The following is a 21704-nucleotide window of genomic DNA, read 5'->3' as shown; positions in this document are numbered from 1 at the left end:
AACGGACGTTTAGGAGCAGTTGGGCATTTTTTTCAGCAGCTCCTCTCAGCAACTCTCCTCTATGTTATCTTATCTGTCCATGTACACTGAGACATTTATAGTCGTTTAGAGGCAGTTGAGTTTAGTGACATTTTTTTAAAAGCAAAAAAATGAATTCAAACAAAAGTTTATTGGCATTTGAAATGCAAAATGCGTGTAACAGCGTGCAAATGCATCTAAACGCGGTAACTTGCGTTTATAAGTGTTTTGTTTATATGTGTTTTCAATGGGGATACATTTCTGACCAGTTTTCAATGTAAAACTGCTTCTAAACGGGAACGCAGCTTAACACGCGTAAACGCAGCATGTAAACACGGTAAAACAAACGTTTTTAACTGTCAGTTACTAGCTGTCAAGTTCCAGTGTTCAGGAGAGGTTTTCAAACGTCTTTTTACATGAAGTCTTAATCTTCCTGCATGCTCATTTCTTGGAGTTAAACAGCAGAAACTTCTTTCCAATGATTTTTCTTTCTCTCACACACTATAAATATGTATTACATGTTTAAGAGTACATTTTATAGCCAAAAGGGGGCTATAATCATGCTGCTCCTGATTTAGGTCCCAAACCAGCAACATGGCTGGAGAATATTAGCTTTGAGGGCATTGAGATCACTTATTATTGCTCAAGAAGATTTTATAGTTTGTTCAGAAATAACTATGAGAAACAAAGTTCATTTTTTATTACATACTGGTTTGTGAAAAGATGGAACAATTTATTAACTGCAGGTGCATTACTTCAGTCTATTGAGTGAGTATACAAGAAACAGTGGACAGTCTTGGGTGAAAATCACCACCTGATTTTTTTTTGGGGGGGGGGGGGAATCTGTCTTTCCGTGCTGAACCTTAGAATGTGTAATATCATGCCATGACCTAGTACTTGTCCCTGACCTTACCTCCCATTATAGATAATAAGCCTAACAATTAGAAACATGTTGCAGTTAGATGAATGTTATACCATAAGAGTGGAACATGACTGTGTTCAGTCACCACAGTCACTGAGACTTGAAATGGCTACCAAACATTTACTGTAGATTATTATATGATGTATTCAGACTTTAAGTGTCAATGTTTTGTTGAATGTATTATCATTGTTGCTGAAAAGCAGGTCTCCTAGTTCCTAGTCACAGGAAATCAAGGCGATATTTGAGCTTGTGATCTGCAGCTACAAAGCATTTTGGGTGCTGAAATTAGCAGAATATCAATTTACTTTGAACGTTCTGATAACATGTGTACATATGTGGCCACATGACCTGGATTCGGGGAAGCCTTGAACTTACATTTTACAGCTGTCATGTAGGTAGGTTTCTGCAGTGTTTTAAACTTCTTCCCTTCCTTTCCTAAGAGGACCTATTTGATTAAAATGATTGTAAAGTCTTGTTTTTTTTTTTCCTATAACCATAACACACACACACCATACTTACCTCCTCTGTGCAGTGGATTTGCACAGAACAACTGGGATCCTCCTCTTCTCGGGTCCATCTTCTGTGCTCCTGGCCCTTCCCTACTGTTGAGTGTCCCCACAGCAAGCAGCTTGCTATGAGGTCATCCGTGCTGAGTCACAGCTCCCAGTGTCCATTCAGACATGAAGCCCCACCTCAGCTCCACCCCCTCTCTCCTGATTGGCTAGCAGACTTTGATTGACAGCAGCAGAAACCAATGGCTCAGCCATGTGTCAGTCAGTGAAGAGGGAGAGTCTCTGGTGGCTGAGACACTCGTGCACATCACTAGATAGAGAGGGACCTCAGGTAAGTATTGGGGGGGGGGGGCTGAGTTGGGCTGCTGCACACATAAGGCTTTTTATCTTAAAGCGGAGTTCCGGGCACAGAATCGTGTCTGTAGATTTGACGGCATCTGCTTCCTTATCCTTTCCTGTGCCCGAATTTGATATTCCCGGCCTTTTTTTTCCTTACCTTTTTAGAGAGGATAATATACTCACCTTTCCATCGACTTCCTCCTTCCTTGGCCGCGGCCCGTGCCGTCACTTCCTGTCCTGCAATGCGTCCTGGGAGCTCTTACTCGTCGCTCCCAGGATGCAATTGGCAGTGACGTAGGCGGCCAGCCGCTCCTCTCATCGCGTTATTTCCAAACAGGAAATAACATGATGATAGGCATCCCTATACTATGCAGATCGCATAGTAGTGGACATGCGCGAGATTTCACGCTGGATTCACCGGCCTCCGCCCACTAGAACCAGAAAGAAGGGAAGACATTTCCCCACAACGGACTCGGTGATCCAGGACAAAGATGGCGGCGCTCATCACAAATTTTATAAAGTAAGATTTTATGCTTGCAAACCGATTATTTCATTGTATAACACAGGATTAGCGGATGTATAGAGGTCTAAGGGTCACTGTTTGGGGGACATTAAAAAAAAATGATTCTGTGCCTGGAACTCCGCTTTAATTCATAGAATGCAATAAGCTAAAAAACCTTCTGACTTTACAACACCTTTAAATCATACCTTACTTTGAATTATAGGTCCATTTGTTTAAAAACAATATCAATGTAGAACATATACAAAGGGCCTAAGAGATTTTACAACACTGGTTACACTAAAGCACTGCAGTAAATGTGATGTTTTTCACTGCAGTAACTGATGGCAGGTGTAAAACCAATTAAATTTGAGTTTTGAGTAGATATCGGGAGTAAAGAAAAATATTTCAGCTGACACATTTTACAAGCTCACAAATCTATAATAAAGACATCACCAGAGTAACACAAGCATTTTATAGGTATTCAAAGATTAAAAAGCAAATGCCTAAGGCATGACAAGAACATACCTGTGACCGCAGTCCAACTCTTATGAAAATGCAAACTGGATCAAATGCTCCAGTGCCACAAGCCAAAAGATGGGTTCGATTATAGTGCTGAAGAATGCGAATAAAATTTGCACATTCACTCTGTAAATAAAGCAGAATAAGCAGTTATGAATTGTAGGCATTTATGTTGCATTCACACATTCATTCATACCCTCCCTCTCGCTTCCTATGAAATATATTTCCTTTCTAACAGTATATGACATATAATATATATACAACATAAATTACATATATAACAGTAAACTGCTAAAACTATTATATTAATTTAATGTATATGTTATGCAGAGAGATTGTTTTAAATTGACTAGGTCCTCTCTACACTATCTGGCTTTGGTTTGGTGAATAGTAATCAGCTCTGGTATGTTTGGCGGGAGTTTTTTGCCTGGACATTTGATTTTACAGTAGAAGTCTGTACTAAACAAATGTTGTTTAAATACAAGACACATATATATTCTGAAATTCATTTTGATATCCATTGTCTCTATTTTTCATAGCTATGCAGTAATACAGCCTGAAACAACTCCTGTACTTTGCTTCTCTGCAGGAGTTTCTGTTGCTCTCTCTTTGTGCAGGGTGGCTGGTCTTGAATGCCCACTCTAGTTTTCTGCAGGCAACCTCTAGTAGGTGAGCCTGCTGGGTTCCTCCCACAGATCTGCTCTCTGCACAGGCTATGGGAAGCACATATGTTACTTTTACAAGGTATTGTCTGGGTTTAAAAGGCAAGTAGTGCACATAAAACAAAGATTTGGGACCTTTGTGACTGATGAGGAATATATTTAAATTAAATTTTTGGTGCCCAGAGTTCGACTTTATTGAAAATCTTTTTAAAACCCAGCTTTAAGTATGATACTCATATGCATGTGTTTTAAAATACGATACTTAAAAAACAGTTTTGATATATATATTTACCTGTTCCCTTCCTTTTCTGTAGCAGTCTTCAACTTGTTGGTCTGTACTTGGCCAGTGTATCTAAAGGTAAATCACAAGTGTATAGGAACAAAAGTATATTATTCGGTAATAATATTCTAATATACAGTATGTATTATAATAACATCTATGTGAGCTAGAAAAAACAACCTGTAGTTGTTAACAATAATTAAAAAAAAAAGCTGTAGTTCAGCATATCATAATAATATATTTAGTTTCAGAGAGGTGCCGTCACATGCTTATGAAGATGTTTCATAAATAATATCTATAAAAGCATTGACTGTCATTATTGTAAATTATTTTTGCCACAAATTCATTTTATTATTGTGGTCAGCATGTTTATGTTTAATTTTGTTTTATTAGGCAGTTGAAAGTGTTTGACATTAGATTTAGAAAACAATCTGGCTGTTCACATACTAAAAAGCAGATTAATGTTGTTTATGTTGCATATTATTTTACATAGCTTCCAGGCAAGCCAGGTTAAGTTAACACGAACCACACCTTGACTGGTAAGGGCATCGCGCCAGAGTCATCTATCATGAGACCTAATCCCTGCAGCCTCCACACAGGGGAGGATTAGAAATGCTGGAATGACCCGTTTTCTTAAACATATTCTAATAACTTTTGAAGCTATTATAAAGTAGCTGTATCTACATCAGGAAAATGTTACAAAATGGCTTTGGTAAAAAAAAGATTGATCATTTTTACTATGAAGTACATGGATTTAAACTCTACAATTATTTCGAGTGGTATTTGATAATAAGTGCATTAGCCTCTCTAAACTGTAGATAACAACCCAAGACTCGTTTATCACACAAATGGACTCTGAATAGGGCTTTCCCATATTGAAACAATATCTTGTAACAAAAAACTAGTGATTTCCTAGTAATAAGTGGATCCAAATGCAGTAATTAACATAAATGTAAAACAAATGTACAGTAGTGTATGCTCATGAAGTCAAATTTGACTTGACTTTGTTGACTTGGTGTGTGTCGTTAGAAATATCTGGATAAAAAAAAAACTGAAATGGTGCAACAATGTTATAAGATTTAAATGATCTGGTTTTCACTCATTTTCTTACTTTGGCAACATTGAAAAAATCTTAAATGATAAGCTGATGTGAATTATTATGTGATAAATGACATGTAAAATATGAATTTAAAAAGTTTTATATTATCAGGTTACTGTGTTTAAAAATGGTGATGGATTAATATGTAATTAATGGTGGTGACGTTTTTCTCAAAAACAGTAATTGACACAATCAAGGAGAATCATCTACCATATATGCAGCATAAGTAGAGAAGTGGGTAAATGCCACCCAACAGGCCCATATCTTGTGTGCCAGAGGGGCAAGACCTCTGAAGTCTAAGGTCATGTCTTCCAAATGGTATCTACACTCAACAGATTTCAGCCATTGGTGTATGGGGTGGGACGGTAGGTTGTTTCCAGTACTTCGGAATTAGGGCCTTAGCGGCGTTAAGTAAGTGTGGAGTGATAGACTTGAGGTATCGTGCCGGAGGTATTTTGGTGTCATGAAACAACACGGTCCATGGGTCATTAGCGATAGGTGAGCCTTGAATTTCCTCAATCAGAGACAGTATGGTGGCCCAAAAGGGGGGGGGGGTGATTAGGCACGACCACCAGATGTGCGCATGCGTAGCTCTAAGATGTCAGCCCCTCCAGCACAGGTCAGGTATAGAGGGCATCATACTATGGAGTTTAGCTGGGGAGTAGTGCCAACGGGTTAACAGCTTGTAGTTGGCCTCAGCTGTCCTGGTGGAAATGGCCGAGGTGTGTGACATCGAGAGGATGGTTTTTTCCTGTGTTGGAGAAAGAGGACACTGAAGATCCAACTCCCACCTTTTCAGTAAGGAGGGAGTAGGGCTGGGGAGCAATGCACCCAAGGCTTTATAAAACAGTGACAGCATCCCCTTGCGTGGTTTCGGGTGGGATAGAGGTTACAGGGTCTTTATTCTGGTTACATAATAGAAAGCAAGATAATATCTACTCATGCTGTGAAAGGGCAGCTTTGTTTTTGCAGATCTAAAGCTTTAGGCCCATTTCACCCTTGTGTGACTTGTCCTATGACTTGGGACTGCAAAGTTGTATGACAAAGCATGCTACGTGATTTCCAATGAGTACCGTTCATATATGTGTGACTTCAAGTCATAATGACTTCAAAGTAGTCCCTGCACTACTTTGGTCCATCTTTGATGCATTTTGAGGTCCAAAGACTTCAAGACTACACAGGCATTGCTTCAAGTCCAGTCAAAATTAGTCAAAATTGCATCAAAATAGCGGCAAAAATCATGGCAAAATTGTTGCAAAATAGCTTGACTTTTAGGCCGCACAAGTGTGAAAGGAGCCTGATAGATCTCTGTTAGCTGCATTATTTTCATAGCCTGTAAGAAACCTTGCAACAAACAGAGATTATGTTTGCCTGAATATCTTTTTATAATGTTGTAGTGTATAGAAACTAAAATGTTATTTATGTTGGGAAACTACTGATTGGGAAAGGGAAATACATATGTGAAACAAATACAAAGAATGGGACTCAACTAGTAACCAGTTGAGCATGCTAACAAGAAGTATATTGATTTTTAACTTTCAAAATATTTTTATTAGAGTATATTGATTTTTATTTTATTGTTTGTAATGGGGAGATTGCATTAGCCAATTCTACAGGAAGGAATAACAAAGTGTTTGAAAGAATATCCATGTAAGCCATGGTAAGCTTTTAAATTTCTGAGGGGAAAGGAAAAATATGGCTGCAACACAACCATTTAAACAATGGTTGTAGTGGTCAACACATATTAAAATACATTTACAACTGTAAAATCCATTCTTATTCCACCTCTGTAATTTCTACCGCATAAGTATAATTTATTATGTGACCATACTGTATATTATGGCACTGTCTTCTACACTATATTAGGTTATGGGCAATGTTTCTTTTGCCATCTTTCTAGGTCATTATCAAGTCTATAAAAGTTTGACATGCGAAAAGTAAGAATGAAAAAAAAATGGCTAATTGTATCAGGAAAAGCATGCCCACACAAAATGGCGCATCAGTTTGGATATCTGTGAGCAGGCACAGGTAAGCACATAGCCTTATATGCATGTGGAGGTGCTCATGCGCAAAACTGTGTGCTTGTGCACCTTTCACTAATGCTGCCACTAAGTGGACTATTTAAACAGAGCTGCTGTACACGATCAATGCTGTTTGGTCAACAGCATTCCTCCTGTAACCTGTTATCTGCTCTTGTGTCTGATTACCTGCTACTGACCTGGCCTGCTTCTGACTGAAATTTGCCTACCAGAAAAGCCAGACTGACAACTTCTTTTGTGAAAAGAAGTAGCTATGCCAGATTTGGTGTGATTTAGTAAACGGGAGGGAGCATAGTAATTTTTTACATGGGAAAAAAATCTATCTACAAAATTTATTTGTTGGGTTATTTTCATAAAACATATCTTAGTGAACAATTGCTGAAGATACTTGGCATAGAATACCAAGATATAGTTCATGGGGCTTGCACTGCTCAACAGTTAGGTATTCAAAAAAAGACCAACTAATCCCTAAATTTACATTTAAAAATACTACTAGCTAATATGATATGATTACAAATATATCATCCATAGCTCCCTTGGAAGTTATTAAAATCCAGGATGTCTAAAAAGCAGGATTTTCCAAAAGTATATAAAAAGTATATAGCCACAACCTATATGCTGTCAAACAATCAAAGTTATTTTACATTTGCTCACAAAGGGACTCCTTTATAAAAGGTGTTCTGTTTATTGTTGCCCACATAAACTCTATATAATTTATAATACATCACAGCAGAAATAACAGAGGCTGGATGTAATGGTCACCAAGATATTTTCCAAGGCATTGTTTTCATACACCAGCAGCAATATGCATGATTAGGTTGTTTAACTGGTATAAAACTTACATTTTAATAAAACATGTATTTAGAATAGTGTATTTGTAGCAATGTGGACAACTTCTCTTCCTCCCAAAGATCTACAGGCGAATATAAATATAAGTCTGTTGCAGGATTTTCAATGCTAAAATGAAAACCTAGATACAACTAATCATTTTGCATTTGAATCACCTACTGCTGTCAACCCTTACACCCTAGATCTATGTAACATGAAATGTAAACAATAAATGTATGATCTTACAATTGGCAACAGTACAATTCACAAAGGGTTTGTTCTGTTTCTGCCAACATGGGAAGCAAAAGAGGCCAGAAAATGAAGATCAAAGTTTTATTGAGATTGATCTAACTGTAAATTAATAACTGAAAACATAACACTAGTAGAACTGACTTTGGATGCCAAAGCCCAAAACACACTTGGGTTATAAGTAATAATAATCTGTGTTGGATATGTTGCATTGGAATAATACTGTAGCTGTGTATACATGTCAAACAAACTCAGATATAATTGCCATAATAAACCTATGCGCCCTGACATTATTCAATATACTAAAGTTTTCATGGGGTATGAAAGACTTGAGATTCACTCCAAATTTGTACTCTGTCAAAACGTGATTTTTTTTAAAGAGATTTATTATAATTCACTGCTGGGTGAAAGTCCCTGGATCATCTAAGATTAAGCTGAAAACACATTTTTTCCTTTATATTATCAACTTAAACCTCAAGAACAACACTCAGTTGGAGAGGTGATTATCTCTAAAAAATCTAGAGTAAGGCAAACTCGTGCTTTTGCTGATGTAATTCTGGTTGACAAGTTCAGGCTTATTTTCCACAAACAGTAAATCTGTCATTTATTTCTCAATCTACTCTACATCCACACATATACAGTCATGGGTGACTTAGTAGACTCCCTTGTGGAAATAGCATTTATGCTGTAAGGCACGCGCTCTTGCACCATTTAGTGTATGGGGAACAGTTATGAGTCAGGAAAAAAGATCACATAGCTTGCAGTAACAGTTTCAGGGAAACCTACTTACTTATATTTTGGCCTCATGGGGGCAGAAAAAAATAGTCATTAGTAAAGAAAGTAACTATCAGTAAATAAAATGTTTAATGCTTCCACTATATTACATAGAATGTGACTACTATACTACCATTGCTGTAGTCTAACATAAAACAGCATTGCTTTCCTAAAAGGGGCTTTACAGTGTTAGCAAATACGTGCCTGATGCTTTGCAGAAAGTCTTATACAGGACAGTGGAAGTTGCCAATTTTGTACCTCATTTGATATTCAAAACTAGGTTTGCCTAATGCAATGAAAAATAAAGCCTTTACACATTCTTCCAAAGCCAAATCCATAAAACACCTTACTTCAACACATATCTTTACTACTTTCCTAAAGAAAAATAGAAAACCCCCTTAAAACATAGATATTGTTATATTACCATTTGCAAAACAATCAAAAAAATATGTTGTTTATGTCCACAGAAACATGGAAATACAGTAGTTACTGAATGTTCCTTTGGCCAAAAGAACATTCATAATCACAATTCTTTAACACTGTTAAAGCCTCTGTAAAAAGTGTAATGTAACAGTTTTGGCTTCACTTATATAGCTCATCACTTGTAAGCATGGCAAATTTTCAATATCAGATATAATAGTATTTGACTTTACTGAACAAGAAGCCAAAAAAAGTAAAACACAGAAAAGTATAATTTAATACTACCTCTTTATATTTTTCGCTGATGTTTTCCAAGCTGAGTGAATATACAAAATCTTTGCCTCCCACAAACAGTCTTTCTTGATATTCATCCAAATACATAGTACAAAGGTCAAGAACACCATGGGGGCTTTGAAAGACTGACGTTCTGTTTAAATCCAAAAGCTCTGAAATATAAACCATAGTAGGAATAAATTATTTTTACATTTATTATGAGTCTTTAGATATGTGCATCATGGTTTACATTGCATGTTTTAAATAATATTTAAAATTCATTTGAGAATCTAAAAAAAAAACCAGCAAATTGGTATACTGTACATTTTTATGTATACAAAAAAGTAAGCATTTTACAATTTCTAGGGCAATAGCTGACACAGAAATTCAAAAGTAACTCTACAGACAATGCTGGTTTTTATGCATTACAAAATTATGGATTTTTAATATTGCACTATAATATCTATACATGTTATACTATAGGTGTATTACTAGAATATGATCATACATAAAGGGTATTTGGCCCATCCACAGTGATTTGCAAACTGATTATATGATTTTAAGCTTTTGTCCTTTTTTGTGGGATTTTAAAAAATAGATACTGTATATTAAAGCCAACTTTCCTAACCACAAAAACAAGCTGGTACACACAGGAAAATCAGACCAAAGTAGACCATTGTTTTTATCCACTTCAATAGAGGGCCCTTTTACCCCCTTCCTTCCCAGGCCAATTTTCAGCTTTCAGCGCTGTTACACTTTGAATGACAACTGGGTGGTTATGCTACACTGTACCCATATGAAATTTTTATCATTTTCTTCACACAAATTGAGATTTATTTTGGTGGTATTTAATCACAAAAAAAAAGAAAGAAAATTTTGAAAATAAGTAATTTTTCTCCTTCACTGATGTGCTCTGTGGGCACTGATGGGCACTGGTTAGGGGGACTTATGGGCACATTTTTTTACTTTACAGTAATCAGGGCATTGATGATCAGTGCCCTGATTACCTGTCCTAGGCTCCCTTTTGAGGAGGAGCTGCTGATCGTCTCTCCTCGCCACACACTCTGACAGTGTGAGGCAAGAAGAGCCCATAAACGGCACTTCCTCATTTACATGTGACAGGCTGTGATTGGACACAGCCGATCACATGGGTAAAGAGCCATGTCATTGGCTCTTTACCAAGATCGGGGCACACGAGAAAGGCCATTCTGGTGCGCTGTCATATGACTCCGTCCCAGAACGAGGACCACACCGCTCCGCTCCGCCATCATTTGATGGTGGGTGGGCGGCAAGTGGTTAAAGCACTTATCAATCCAGTGTAATCTTTTACTTTGGAAATATGTCAAAGGAGAAGTATAGGCATAGCTTTTTATGCTTCTCCTATATGTCTCCTATGGATCACAGGAGTGCAGTTTGTTCTGCACTCCTGTGACCCGTTTTCAGCTATCATCAAGCTTAGGTCTGCTGTTGCTGGCGTCACTAAGCTGGACCAGGCTCTGAAAAGATCCCAATCATATGGTCGGGATCCTGCCAGCAGGCTGGACCAGCATCTGGTTCAGCCTCTGAGTGATACACAAAGAGCCTTAGCCAGCCCCTCCTGCCCCCTTCAGTGAGCAACAACACTTCAGTGAGCACTGGAGCGGCACAGCAGAGAGGCAGGGACTGAGAGTCCCAGCTTTCTGATCAGAGCTGAGGGAGAACTGAGCAATCAGCAGAGCTGGGAGGGGACAAATGCAGCATCACATCGATGCTGCATCCATCTGGGTGATTATATTTGCTTTTTTTTACAAATTCCATAATTCTCTTTTAACATTACCTTGAATAATGTTGAGAGGATTTAAAAAGCTAAAATATCATTTGAATAAGGCAAGGGAGGGAGACATGTACAGCTTGAAGTAGTTTGAGATAGCAAATCTTTTATGTATTAAAGCATTCCTCTTTCATCAGTATCATTTTTTTTTACCACACATTGGGAGAGATTTACAAAAAACTGGTGCACACAGAATCTGTTGCAGCTGTGCATAGTAACCAATCAGCTTCTAGGTTTTATTGTCAAAGCTTAAAGTGGTTCTAAAGACAGATTTTTTTTATCCTAATGCATTCTATGCATTAATATAAAAAACCTTCTGTGTGCAGCAGCCCCCCCCCCTAATACTTGCCTGAGCCTCATCTCAAGCGGGTGCCATTGACTCCTGCTGCTGTCAATCAAAGTCAGTGAACCAATAAGGAGGGGGGGCAAGGCCAAGTCATGGTTCTGTGTCTGAATGGACACACAGAGCAGCAGTTCAGCTTGGGTACCCTGATAGCAAGCTGCTTGCTGTGGGGGCACTCAGCAGGAGAGAGGGGCCGGGAGTGCTGGTGAGGGAACTGAGAAAAGGAGGATCTGGGGTGCTTTGTGCAAAACCACTGCACAGAACAGGTAAGTATAACATGCTTGTTATTTTTAAACAAAAAAAAAACTTTAATATCACTTTAATTTAACAAGTTAAGGTTGGAAGCTGATTGGCTACTATGCACAGCTGTGTGTACAAGTTTTAGTAAATCTCCCATTGGTACCTAAGCAATGTCTACAACACTGAACACTTGTGGCACCCAAGGATGTAACTACAGCCACAGCAGCCCATGTTGCTGTTTTGGGGCTCAGGAGAAGTGAAACGTCTGAAAAGTGATTGTGCAATTGCTGGGTCAGGGTTTAAAGCAATTGTAAAGCCTCATTTTTTTTATAAAATAAAAAAGATTTTATACTTACCTGCTCTGTGCAAAAGTATTGTACACAGCAGATGATACTGGCCCAATGAATGAGGGATGGCCGTACTTCCAACAACGATGCAATCAACATTTATTAGAGAGATATAAAATCAAGCATGGATGTTACAGGCATGTAGCAGGGGACAAAAGGATGATGCATTTCACGCAACTATGTGTGCTTTATCAAAACTGCGAAATGCACCTGTTTCAAGAGCCTGTTCATTTTCAGCCTAGAAGACCCACCTGGAGCATATCTGTATTGTACACAGCAGTTGCCTACCTCCTCTTTTGGGTTTCCCGCTGGCGCTCTCTGCTCCTTCTTCTTTCAGTTGACCTCATAGCAAGCCATATGCTAATGGGGCACCCTTGCAGGTGTTTCCCCAAGCCAGGCTGTGTGCATCCATAGACACACGCAGCATGGCTCATCAACTTCCCTGCTCCTTCTTTACAGGATTTGACTGACATCAGCAGGAGCCTATAGCTTCCGATGCTGCCTGAGTTTGCTGTGAGACTAGGAAGTGAAGGGAGAAGACCTGCAGCTGGGACAGCATTGGATCACTGACAGGGCTCAGGTACGTGTTGAGAGTGGGTGGACAAAACAGTTAGTAGGCAGTTTTTTTTCCCTAATGCAGGGATGGTAAAAAAACTCTTACACTTTAAAACCACTTTCTGCCTAACAATCACACAATGATTCACTAGCTCAAGCACTAGTTTACTTGTGGCTAACTGCAAAGCTGCTCATCCTCATACAGTTGGGATGAGGTGTGGTTATGCTGCTGAAATGGCTTTTTAGGGTGAATTATGCAGTTTTGAAATTCTAAGTCCAAGAGAATTTTTGTTATTAATATATTTGTATTATTATTATTAATATAATAGCCACATTGGCCTTGATTTAGAAAGCTTAATGGGAGGGCTTTTAGACAAGCCAGCCCCCTCACTATATAAGGGGAGAGAGAACAGCACAGTCATAGTGACAGTTATTTAGAGGCTGTTGTAGTGACAACATAGGGAAAGCTGACAAACTGTGTCAGAAGAGATAAGGGTCAGTTATTTTACATTGTTAAATCATCTACAATATCTTAATTCTTGTAGTAAAACTTCAACCTGTTAGTAAATTTGGCCTTGGTCTTAATCATTAAAATTGTACTGCTCTTTACCAATTTTCCACAACTGCATCATCTGTGGATTTTTGCAGTAAAACACCAGCCAGTATTTTTTTTCTCTATTAGAATATGTCCAATTATCCCCTTATGTGTCCTGTGTGCCTTTTACTGTTTCGTGAAAAAGCACAAATGAATGCTAAAACTATCCAAAAAAAAAAAAAAACATTTTCAAACTGAAATGAATCAGATTGGGGTGCTTCTGCTGTATGTAAGTCAAGCTAATTGTAAAAAATCAAGTCTATAGCCAAATATGTGCTGCCAGAGCATGCTGTTTCTGAGTCAGTAAAAATGTAACTTTTCTGCACACCAAATACCCATGTAAGGCATCCCAAAGCATGTGTTTAAAAACAAAATGGTGCCCTTAAACCTACACATATGTTATAACAAAAAAAAATGTCTCCATCGGTACATGCTCCCTATGGCAGTGCCCAACTCCCCGCGCATTCTTGATTGTAGTTTGCCTGTTACCCCTTTTTGGCTAACATTTAACAGCAATATTTACTCCCCCCCCCACTCCCCATAAACTGCAATGGGATTTTCCTCTACTGTAAGTTTGGCTTCACTGAACTTAAAACAAGAATTGGAGAACCTCAGGCAAAATTGTCCATCACTCGTGCACAGCACAGGTGCAGCACATCAGCAGTTCATGACAAGACTCTTAGTAGCCCTGCCTGCATTTAATGCACAGTTCTTGTGTACAACCTGTAATTGTTTAAATGTCATGGGGACCCGTTTTAAGGAGTATAAACAGAACCCCTATTGGAATGCATTATAAGCTTTCCTCTTCTGACCAAATGTGTTGGGGGGGGGGGGGGGTGACAGAAGTAAATTACAGGCAACCTTCCACTGATGAGTCCCCATCACAATTTTTCTATGGAGCCCTGTAAATTTTTAGGTACACCCCTGGCTGCACCCAGTTGTTATACCACTAAATTCTCTAGCACCCCTTCCCCATACATTCCAAACACATGCAAAAACCTCAAACTAAATCCATTTGAGTGTTTATTAAAAGAGCATTACATGAATGCTACATAAAAGTGCCATCATTACCTAAATCTGTTTTGATATTATTTTCCTGTTGCAGCAGTGCACAAACAGTATCATGCCCCTGATAACATAATCAAGATGTAACACGTAGGGCAAAGTATGGAAATGTGACAGTGGGTGTGATCTCCACAACAAGTTTTGGAGGCAGTAGATGTGTGAGTTTGCTGAGAGCCTGTGATTTTGACAAGCTCTGGGATCCTGACAGCTGTATTGCTAGTGTGGGCATTGTCTCACTCTTGTTTTAGTAAAGGGGATCATATCAAGTGCATGATGTTGTTGCACAGAAACATGTGAGTTAAATAAACTGTCTTTTAAATAATAGAGAGAATTGTGAATTGTTTTCTTTTATTTATTAAATGCTTCTAAGAAAGTAAACTCTGCAGGAAATGTACATCTTATTATAGCTGTTTCCTAGCTTGAAGGGAAGATGCTGCTATTAGACCTTTTAGAATTTGAAGGTCCACCCAGTAAAGTCAAAATGTGTTCACGGGGGGAGGTAGTGGTGCAAAAGAGTGACATTTTATGGGACTGTATTTATTTTTGCAATTTATATGGGGTGATTAAATGTTTATACTATACACTTTACACTAATAGAGAAAGGTTATTTGGGCATGACATATGATTGATGGTATAAACTAAATTGCTTGTTCAAATATATAGGATTGCATGCTTTGTAATAAATGTATTTGTATGGTATATGGTATTCACTTTGCACTTATAATTGTGATGCATTATTGAATATTTTTGAGATGTATTTATTTTCTCATATTTTGGGATGTTACATGTCACATACATGTTATATTTTAGAATATTTTTTTTCACTGAGGTGCTAGCAGCTTTTGTTTAGAAAGAGAGATGGGTGCAAATTAAGATAATGAGAACATTGGGAAAGACTGGGCACTGTGAGGTACTATTGCACAGTGCTGTCTGTCTAAAGTGGATTTCTGGCCTCAACATGGGGCTTTATTGTCCAGTCACAGGCAGGGTGGTTGAATCTGGAATTTAATAAAGGTGAGAGAGTTTAGAACTTTTCACAGTTAATACTGTACCCTGTGATCCCAATGGGGGACATTTTCCTTATCTCCTGATAACATGCCACCAATGCAGAAAGTGAGAAGAAATCTCCAAGACAGACATAGACTGCATTAAAAATATCCATGTTTAATGGGGCAGGGGAAAGACTAATGTGCTTGTTATGTTTTTTCATTATTGCTATCTAAGTCCCTTTAGGACATTGTACATTACGTTTTGCCTAGGTGAGAATGTGGTCAAGGGAATAGGATGGGAGAAGAGCATTTTCAGGGAAGTTTAAAAAAAACAGAAATACCTGACAGAAGACATACCCTTCCCAGCAAAAACTGAAAACAAAGTTTACACTAGAGGTACATTTAATTGTAGTGTGGTCTTCACAAAAGGTCAAGAAGTTGATTGTGCTGGCTGCAAGTGTTGCCTCTATTACAATCCTTTGGCATGTAAAACAGTTAATATCTATATGTTTTAGCCATGTATTCTGCTTTGCCTCAGGTTTAGCAAGATTTTGCTTTAAATTTAGCAAAAACATCATTCATGTGTAAGCTTTGTCTACAGGTACTGTAAATGTCTTGATTTTGTTTAGGGGGAGTTGTATTTCATTTTAAATTATATTACAGCTACCTATAATAGAATTGCAGCAGGATAATTGTGACTCCTTCCTGGACCCAGTTAGCCATCAGACAGGCAGATCTAAATGACAGCCCTTGTGTCCTTCCCTTGTACTGAGTCAAGCATTTCAAACCTGCAAACCAATGAGCAAATTAGTGCTGGTTTTGTCTAGGTAAATGTAAATGCTGAAACCAACCAAACAACCTCATTATGGGTACAAATTTATGGTTTGAATATCATAATACCTTTTACAATTTCTACATTTTCAGTACCAAATTAGCCATGCCATAGTTCAAGGCTTCATTACCCTCCATTCCCCTTTATACCATCACCACAGAAACGGCAAACCTAAGCCAAAGACTGAATTTAAACATTCTCTTTCTTGTACAATAAAATAAAGATCCATCACAAGAATGAGACTTACAAAATGACTGCAACAGGTGAAGAATAGGGGCAGTGAACTGCAGCACATTTCTCACTTTAGGAGATGGAAGAAACTGATGGCCAATGCACCTAGCCCATATTCCCGAAACGAAAACATCAGATTTGGGTGCACTGACCCCTGAGTTAATTGACCCATTCTAAGCAAATTAAGCAATGTATGTTTTTGTTACTCAGCCTAATGTTAACTAAAATAGTTTTATTATTGCAATAAAAAAAAGTATGAATTACATAACCTTTGGAAATGCTGAGTATATTAATGAAAGGGCTGTGTCCAAACAAAACAAGCTCTACTGGCTGTTCTACTCAATTTAATGTCTCATTTCCTAGTAATATTATTGTAAATGTATCTCTCCAATACCTAAGTGACTGTTCAGTGATGTATTCCTTCTTCAATTCAATTCTTTCCACATGTCATTTCAAAAAGACCTTTATTCAGCCTAATCGCGTCTTTTCACTTGATTGGCAAGGTTAATACCTTGAACTATACATTCCATATGCATAGTAGGTCAAACAATGAGTTTACTTTCTCTTTGAGCTTTTTGGAAAAGAATGGTTCCATATTGGTAATATAGATACAATCACCTTTGGTTCACATATAATTTAGCTGTGAAGCTTCAGTGAAAATATGCACTAGAAAAAAGGAGTTCACTTGTTTAGAATGTGTGAACTGGACATTCATAACCAGTACATATGGAGAGTATGTAGACCTTTAATGAAAAAAAAAACCAAAACTGTACAAACGTTCTAGGACATTTTTATCGGCAATCAGTTTGGCAAATATCTTTGTTTTCCCAACATGTCAAGAGTAACAACATGGTAATTTAAATATCTGCATTTCTAACAAAGTAACAGTTTAAGCTATGTCTTCACGAGTCAGCTTCACTTCAATATTTTTCTGGACTTTGGTCTTGTCTTTCTCTGTTATTAGGCAACAAGGTCCTGTTCCCTGATTGGAGGGAGTTTTTTCCCACTCAAATAAAAGGGTCTCAGTTGCTAGAAGGTCACATTAATTCAACAGAGGTTGTGAAAAGAATCAGGCTTTACCCGTGCCAAAGAGAGAATGAGACCACATGAAAAAAATTGAGGGCTGTTGGTATGGACTGTGGTATGTTTATTTGTTGAGTCTCTGGAAAGAAATATTGTTATATTGTGGCAAGACTTATAAAGTCTAATCCATGTTGTTCTTAAACAAATTTGAAAAATAAACTACTGGTGTCTGTGAAGATTTTCCTTTAAGTGGGTAAGGACTACAAATATATTAGATTAAATACATGCATACTTCCTTTACCACCCTGTCACTGCTATTATTTTTTAGTATCACTTCCCAATGTTCAATATTTATTTCTCAGTGCAGCTTTGTTATATAGAACTTCTCTCTGTTTTTGCTGGCAGCAATTAGTACATTTGGGCTAGACACGCATGCCTTATATAAAGTGTGCCATGTCAGCCCTACCTCACTATGACAACCTAGTGCGGCCATAAGGGAGTAGGCTGAGCTCTGAAAAACACAGATGTTCCAATACTGGTAGTTCCAGAATCTGTTACAAGGAACATTTTAGACACATGTCATTTGCAAAGCTTGGCCGCTTAACTGCTAAAACTGAATAACTTCTGCGTAGGGTGTACACTTTCCCAATGGGCAGAAGAATTCTTCTGCCTCATGAAGTACCAGTTTTAATTTATTTGTATCTCTCCCTTATCCAAACCTAAACAAAATTTCTGATGGCAGATTTTAAAAACATATTTTGCCCTACCATTTGTATGTGAATGTTTGCAGTCAGTTTCACGTTCACAAAAACCTATGCGGTATTTGTAATAAAAAGAATGGTTACTTTCAAATCCAGCTGTCATAAGTGTAATAAGATAAAACAGTTATGACAATATAAAAAGCTATGCTTTTTAGACACAGCAGATTTATTTATTAATAAAAGATAACATGTAATCTTGCAACATTTTATAAACACCCAAGTAGATTTTCAAAACAGGCAAATAATACATATGCATGCAATAACTTAAAAATATAGGGTAAAGTACAACATAAAAATATTGCAAATTCTCTATAATAAAGCATTTCTATAATGTAATTGTTTATTTAAGATAATAAATATTCTTTCCTGTGCTTCAGGCTGGGTGTACCCTCCTTACATAATAAATTGGCCATGTTTCCATGGGGTCACTTGTTAAAGCATATCTGTAATATAAGAGTCTCTTTACTTACCTTTCTGGCAGCCCATTTGTGGAAATACTACCTCTTCACTACTGACTGTGGCAAATATTCTACATTTTTGGATGTTTGGAATAACTGCTCCCTGCTGCATGCTATCATTTCTCCCACTGGCTCATAAGGCCCTACAGTATGTATGTATGTTAGAGCAGGTTAGAGGAAGTACTGCATGTGGCGGGGGAAGCAGCTATTTAACCTATCTGAATAATTGCAGCTGCTGGGGAGCAGTTAAGACAAGGCACATAAGCAAATAGACTACTGAAGAGGTAAGTAAATAGCCTCTTCTGTTATAGGTATAAATAAACCTGTGCTTACCAGGTTGCTTTAACCACTTTTTGTACAACGTATATATATATAAACATTCTAACAGGAAGTGGTTAATACAGGAATCATGGCTTCATCTGCAGCCATCCTGGTACTTTTTTTTTGGTGATTGGCTGTCAGGTAAAAGCAATTGAGCAGCTTTACAGCTTTCAGAAGGACCCCCCCCCCCCCAGCCTTCACTCATGGTCGTTCCCAGACTCTCCCATCCCTGCAGTGGAAAACTATGGTAAGTGGTTGGGACAGCTTCCCACAGAAAAGATGGAAGAACATCCTTTCCCCAAGCTCCTGTGTAAAGCCCGAAGCTTTTGTTGCTTCTGGTTTCAGTGCTGCCATTTCCTAGCTGTTACAGCCAGGGAACATTCTGATCAAACACCATCTGTGCTTGATCAGCTGTTTTGAAGGGCAGAGAAATTAAGGGTCCAATATCCCCCTGGCGTCTCCATAAAGAGAACCCTCTTACCTCCCGAAAGCAATTACAATAAATTTAAATGAAAAAAGTAAAAAAAAAAATGTAAATAGAATAAATAAAGAATAAATAAATAAATAAAAGCACCCCAGTCACCCTGGGCACAGACACACATACTAACATGTGCGAAGGTCCAGCACACATATGTAAACGTTGATTGCACCACATATGTGAGGCATTGCCACAAAAAAAAGATTAATATTTTTAAGGCCCCAAATAATTATTCTCTCTAAATTGATATGTAAAGGCTTTAACAATGCCCCCTATGGACAGTTTTAGGTATAATAGTATTTTCATGTGCATCCACAAATTTGAACCTTGACATGTTTGATATCTATTTATTTGACACAGTATCATCTTTTATATCTTAGTAAAAATTTGGGTATTATATTGAGTTTGTGTGCACTAAATTTAATTGAAGTGTATTTTTTCATGAAAATTTGTATTTGAGAAACAGCTCCGCAAATATAGTGTGACATTAAAAATTGCAACAGACAGCATTTTATTCTTATTGTTTATCCAGTAATGTTGCAGGAGTGTCTAAGCTGCCTGGGAGTCCCCTCCTCATTGGCTGAGACAGCAGCAAGGCACAATTGGCTCCCGCTGTTGTCAATCAAAATTATTCAGCCAATCAGAAGAGAGAGGGTCGGAGCCAGGATGCAAATCCGTGTCTGATTGGATACAGGGAGCTGTGAGTCAGCTTGGTTGCCCCCACAGCAAGCAGCTTGCTGTGGGGGCACTCAACAGGAAGGAGATGAGCTGGTGTGGGACTTGAGAAGAGGATGATCCAAGCTGCTCTGTGCAAAACCAACTGCACAGAAGAGGTAATTATAGGTATAACATGTTTGTTATTTTTTTTTTTTAAAAGGAGACTTTACAATCACTTTAATTGCTGCATGCATTAAATTATTTATTTCCCTCTGTGAATTGACTCTAACCTCTTTTCATGCGGTATTTGCTCACAGCTTGGAGCAATTTGTGGGAAATATTGCAAAATTATACAGTGAATTGACAGTTTCAGGATTGCATGCAATATTTAGGGAAAATGTGTCTTGACACCTACATGCCACATGTGATCTGGTTCTGTGAATGGACCCCACTGTCTTTACTATTTTCCTTGCAAATTGGGTATTCTTTGAAAGGTGAAATTTCTCTGCATTTACTAAGCTAAGGGAAATGGCTATTTTGCCATACAAAGGGATTTCTACTAAAAAAAAAAAAAAAAAAAGACAGTAACTTACCTGCTACTGCCCATGCTACTGAAGGCTGCTTCAATCTTTTGGAAATCGTCTGCTGAACTCTGCACTGAAACTAACACTTCGGGCAGCGTTGATTTTTGTAGTCATCTACTGCTCTCAGTGGGTCCTCCCTCTGACCTGCACCCATTAAAGGAAACATTGGTGGCATGAAGGTTAGAATGAAGTACCAGTGAGAGCTGCAGGAAAGTGACACTCTCAGATTTGTCCGCTTCCCTGTGGACCGCTTCCCTGTGGAAATGTAGAATCCGGGAGGAGTTTGGCAGAGTGGGCATTAGGAAAGGTATGTATGCATGTATTGTATTGTTTTACAGGTATGACTTTTTGGAATTTTTTGTATAATGACAGGGTCTCCTAAAAACCAGATATAGCCAAGCAACTGGTATTTCAGAAGTAGCTTTACCATGGCAACACTAAAAAAAACACATATAGATATTTAATGAGAGAAACATGAGTAAAATAAGAAATCCACAAATGGTTAATTGATTGATTGATTGATTGATTGAATTCATGTTTTTTGAAGATCAGATAATGTTAACACATCTGGACTATACTTAACCACCAGGTGTCTGGAACAATTTTACATTTTTGCCATACTGTACATAATAAAATGCGCTTTTTATGTTTACCAAAGTTGATTTCCCTGGCATAAAGCCGGTCTGATCATTATCTATATTATTATTGTCTTCAGTGTTCCTGCTAAGATTTTTGCCAAAATGTTATAATCATTATTTAAAAGTGAGATGAGTCTGTATGAAGAACACTCATTGCCATCTTTTCCTGGTTTTAAAATTAGGACTATTGTTGCTTCATCTATGGATTTTTCCCCTCCTACTAAGACATTGGAATACATTGCTGTTAACACCGGTACTATTATGTCAAGATATTTTTTATAAACCTCCAATGGTATTCCATCAAGGCCGGGCATTTGCCAATCGCCATGGATACTATTGCA

General features: G+C 37.9%; 1 protein-coding gene across 2 annotated transcripts in view; it reads right to left on the bottom strand.

The window, feature by feature from the left end:
- The window catches only part of SEMA3E (semaphorin 3E), a 217190-nt gene that overhangs the window by 97370 nt on the left and 98116 nt on the right, over positions 1–21704 (bottom strand). For both annotated transcript variants that reach the window (XM_082255417.1, XM_082255418.1), the window contains exons 2-4: positions 9449–9609; positions 3767–3826; positions 2819–2938 (exon numbers count right to left, since the gene is read on the bottom strand). In XM_082255417.1, coding sequence (XP_082111543.1) covers positions 2819–2938; positions 3767–3826; positions 9449–9609 — 341 coding nt within the window. The remainder of the gene's footprint in view (positions 1–2818; positions 2939–3766; positions 3827–9448; positions 9610–21704) is intronic.

This window comes from Pelophylax lessonae (genome assembly GCF_965119305.1).
Source record: "Pelophylax lessonae genome assembly, chromosome: 4".
Classification (NCBI taxonomy): domain Eukaryota; kingdom Metazoa; phylum Chordata; class Amphibia; order Anura; family Ranidae; genus Pelophylax; species Pelophylax lessonae.
Note: the sequence above shows the minus strand (reverse complement) of the source record. Positions and strands in the feature narration are given on the sequence as shown.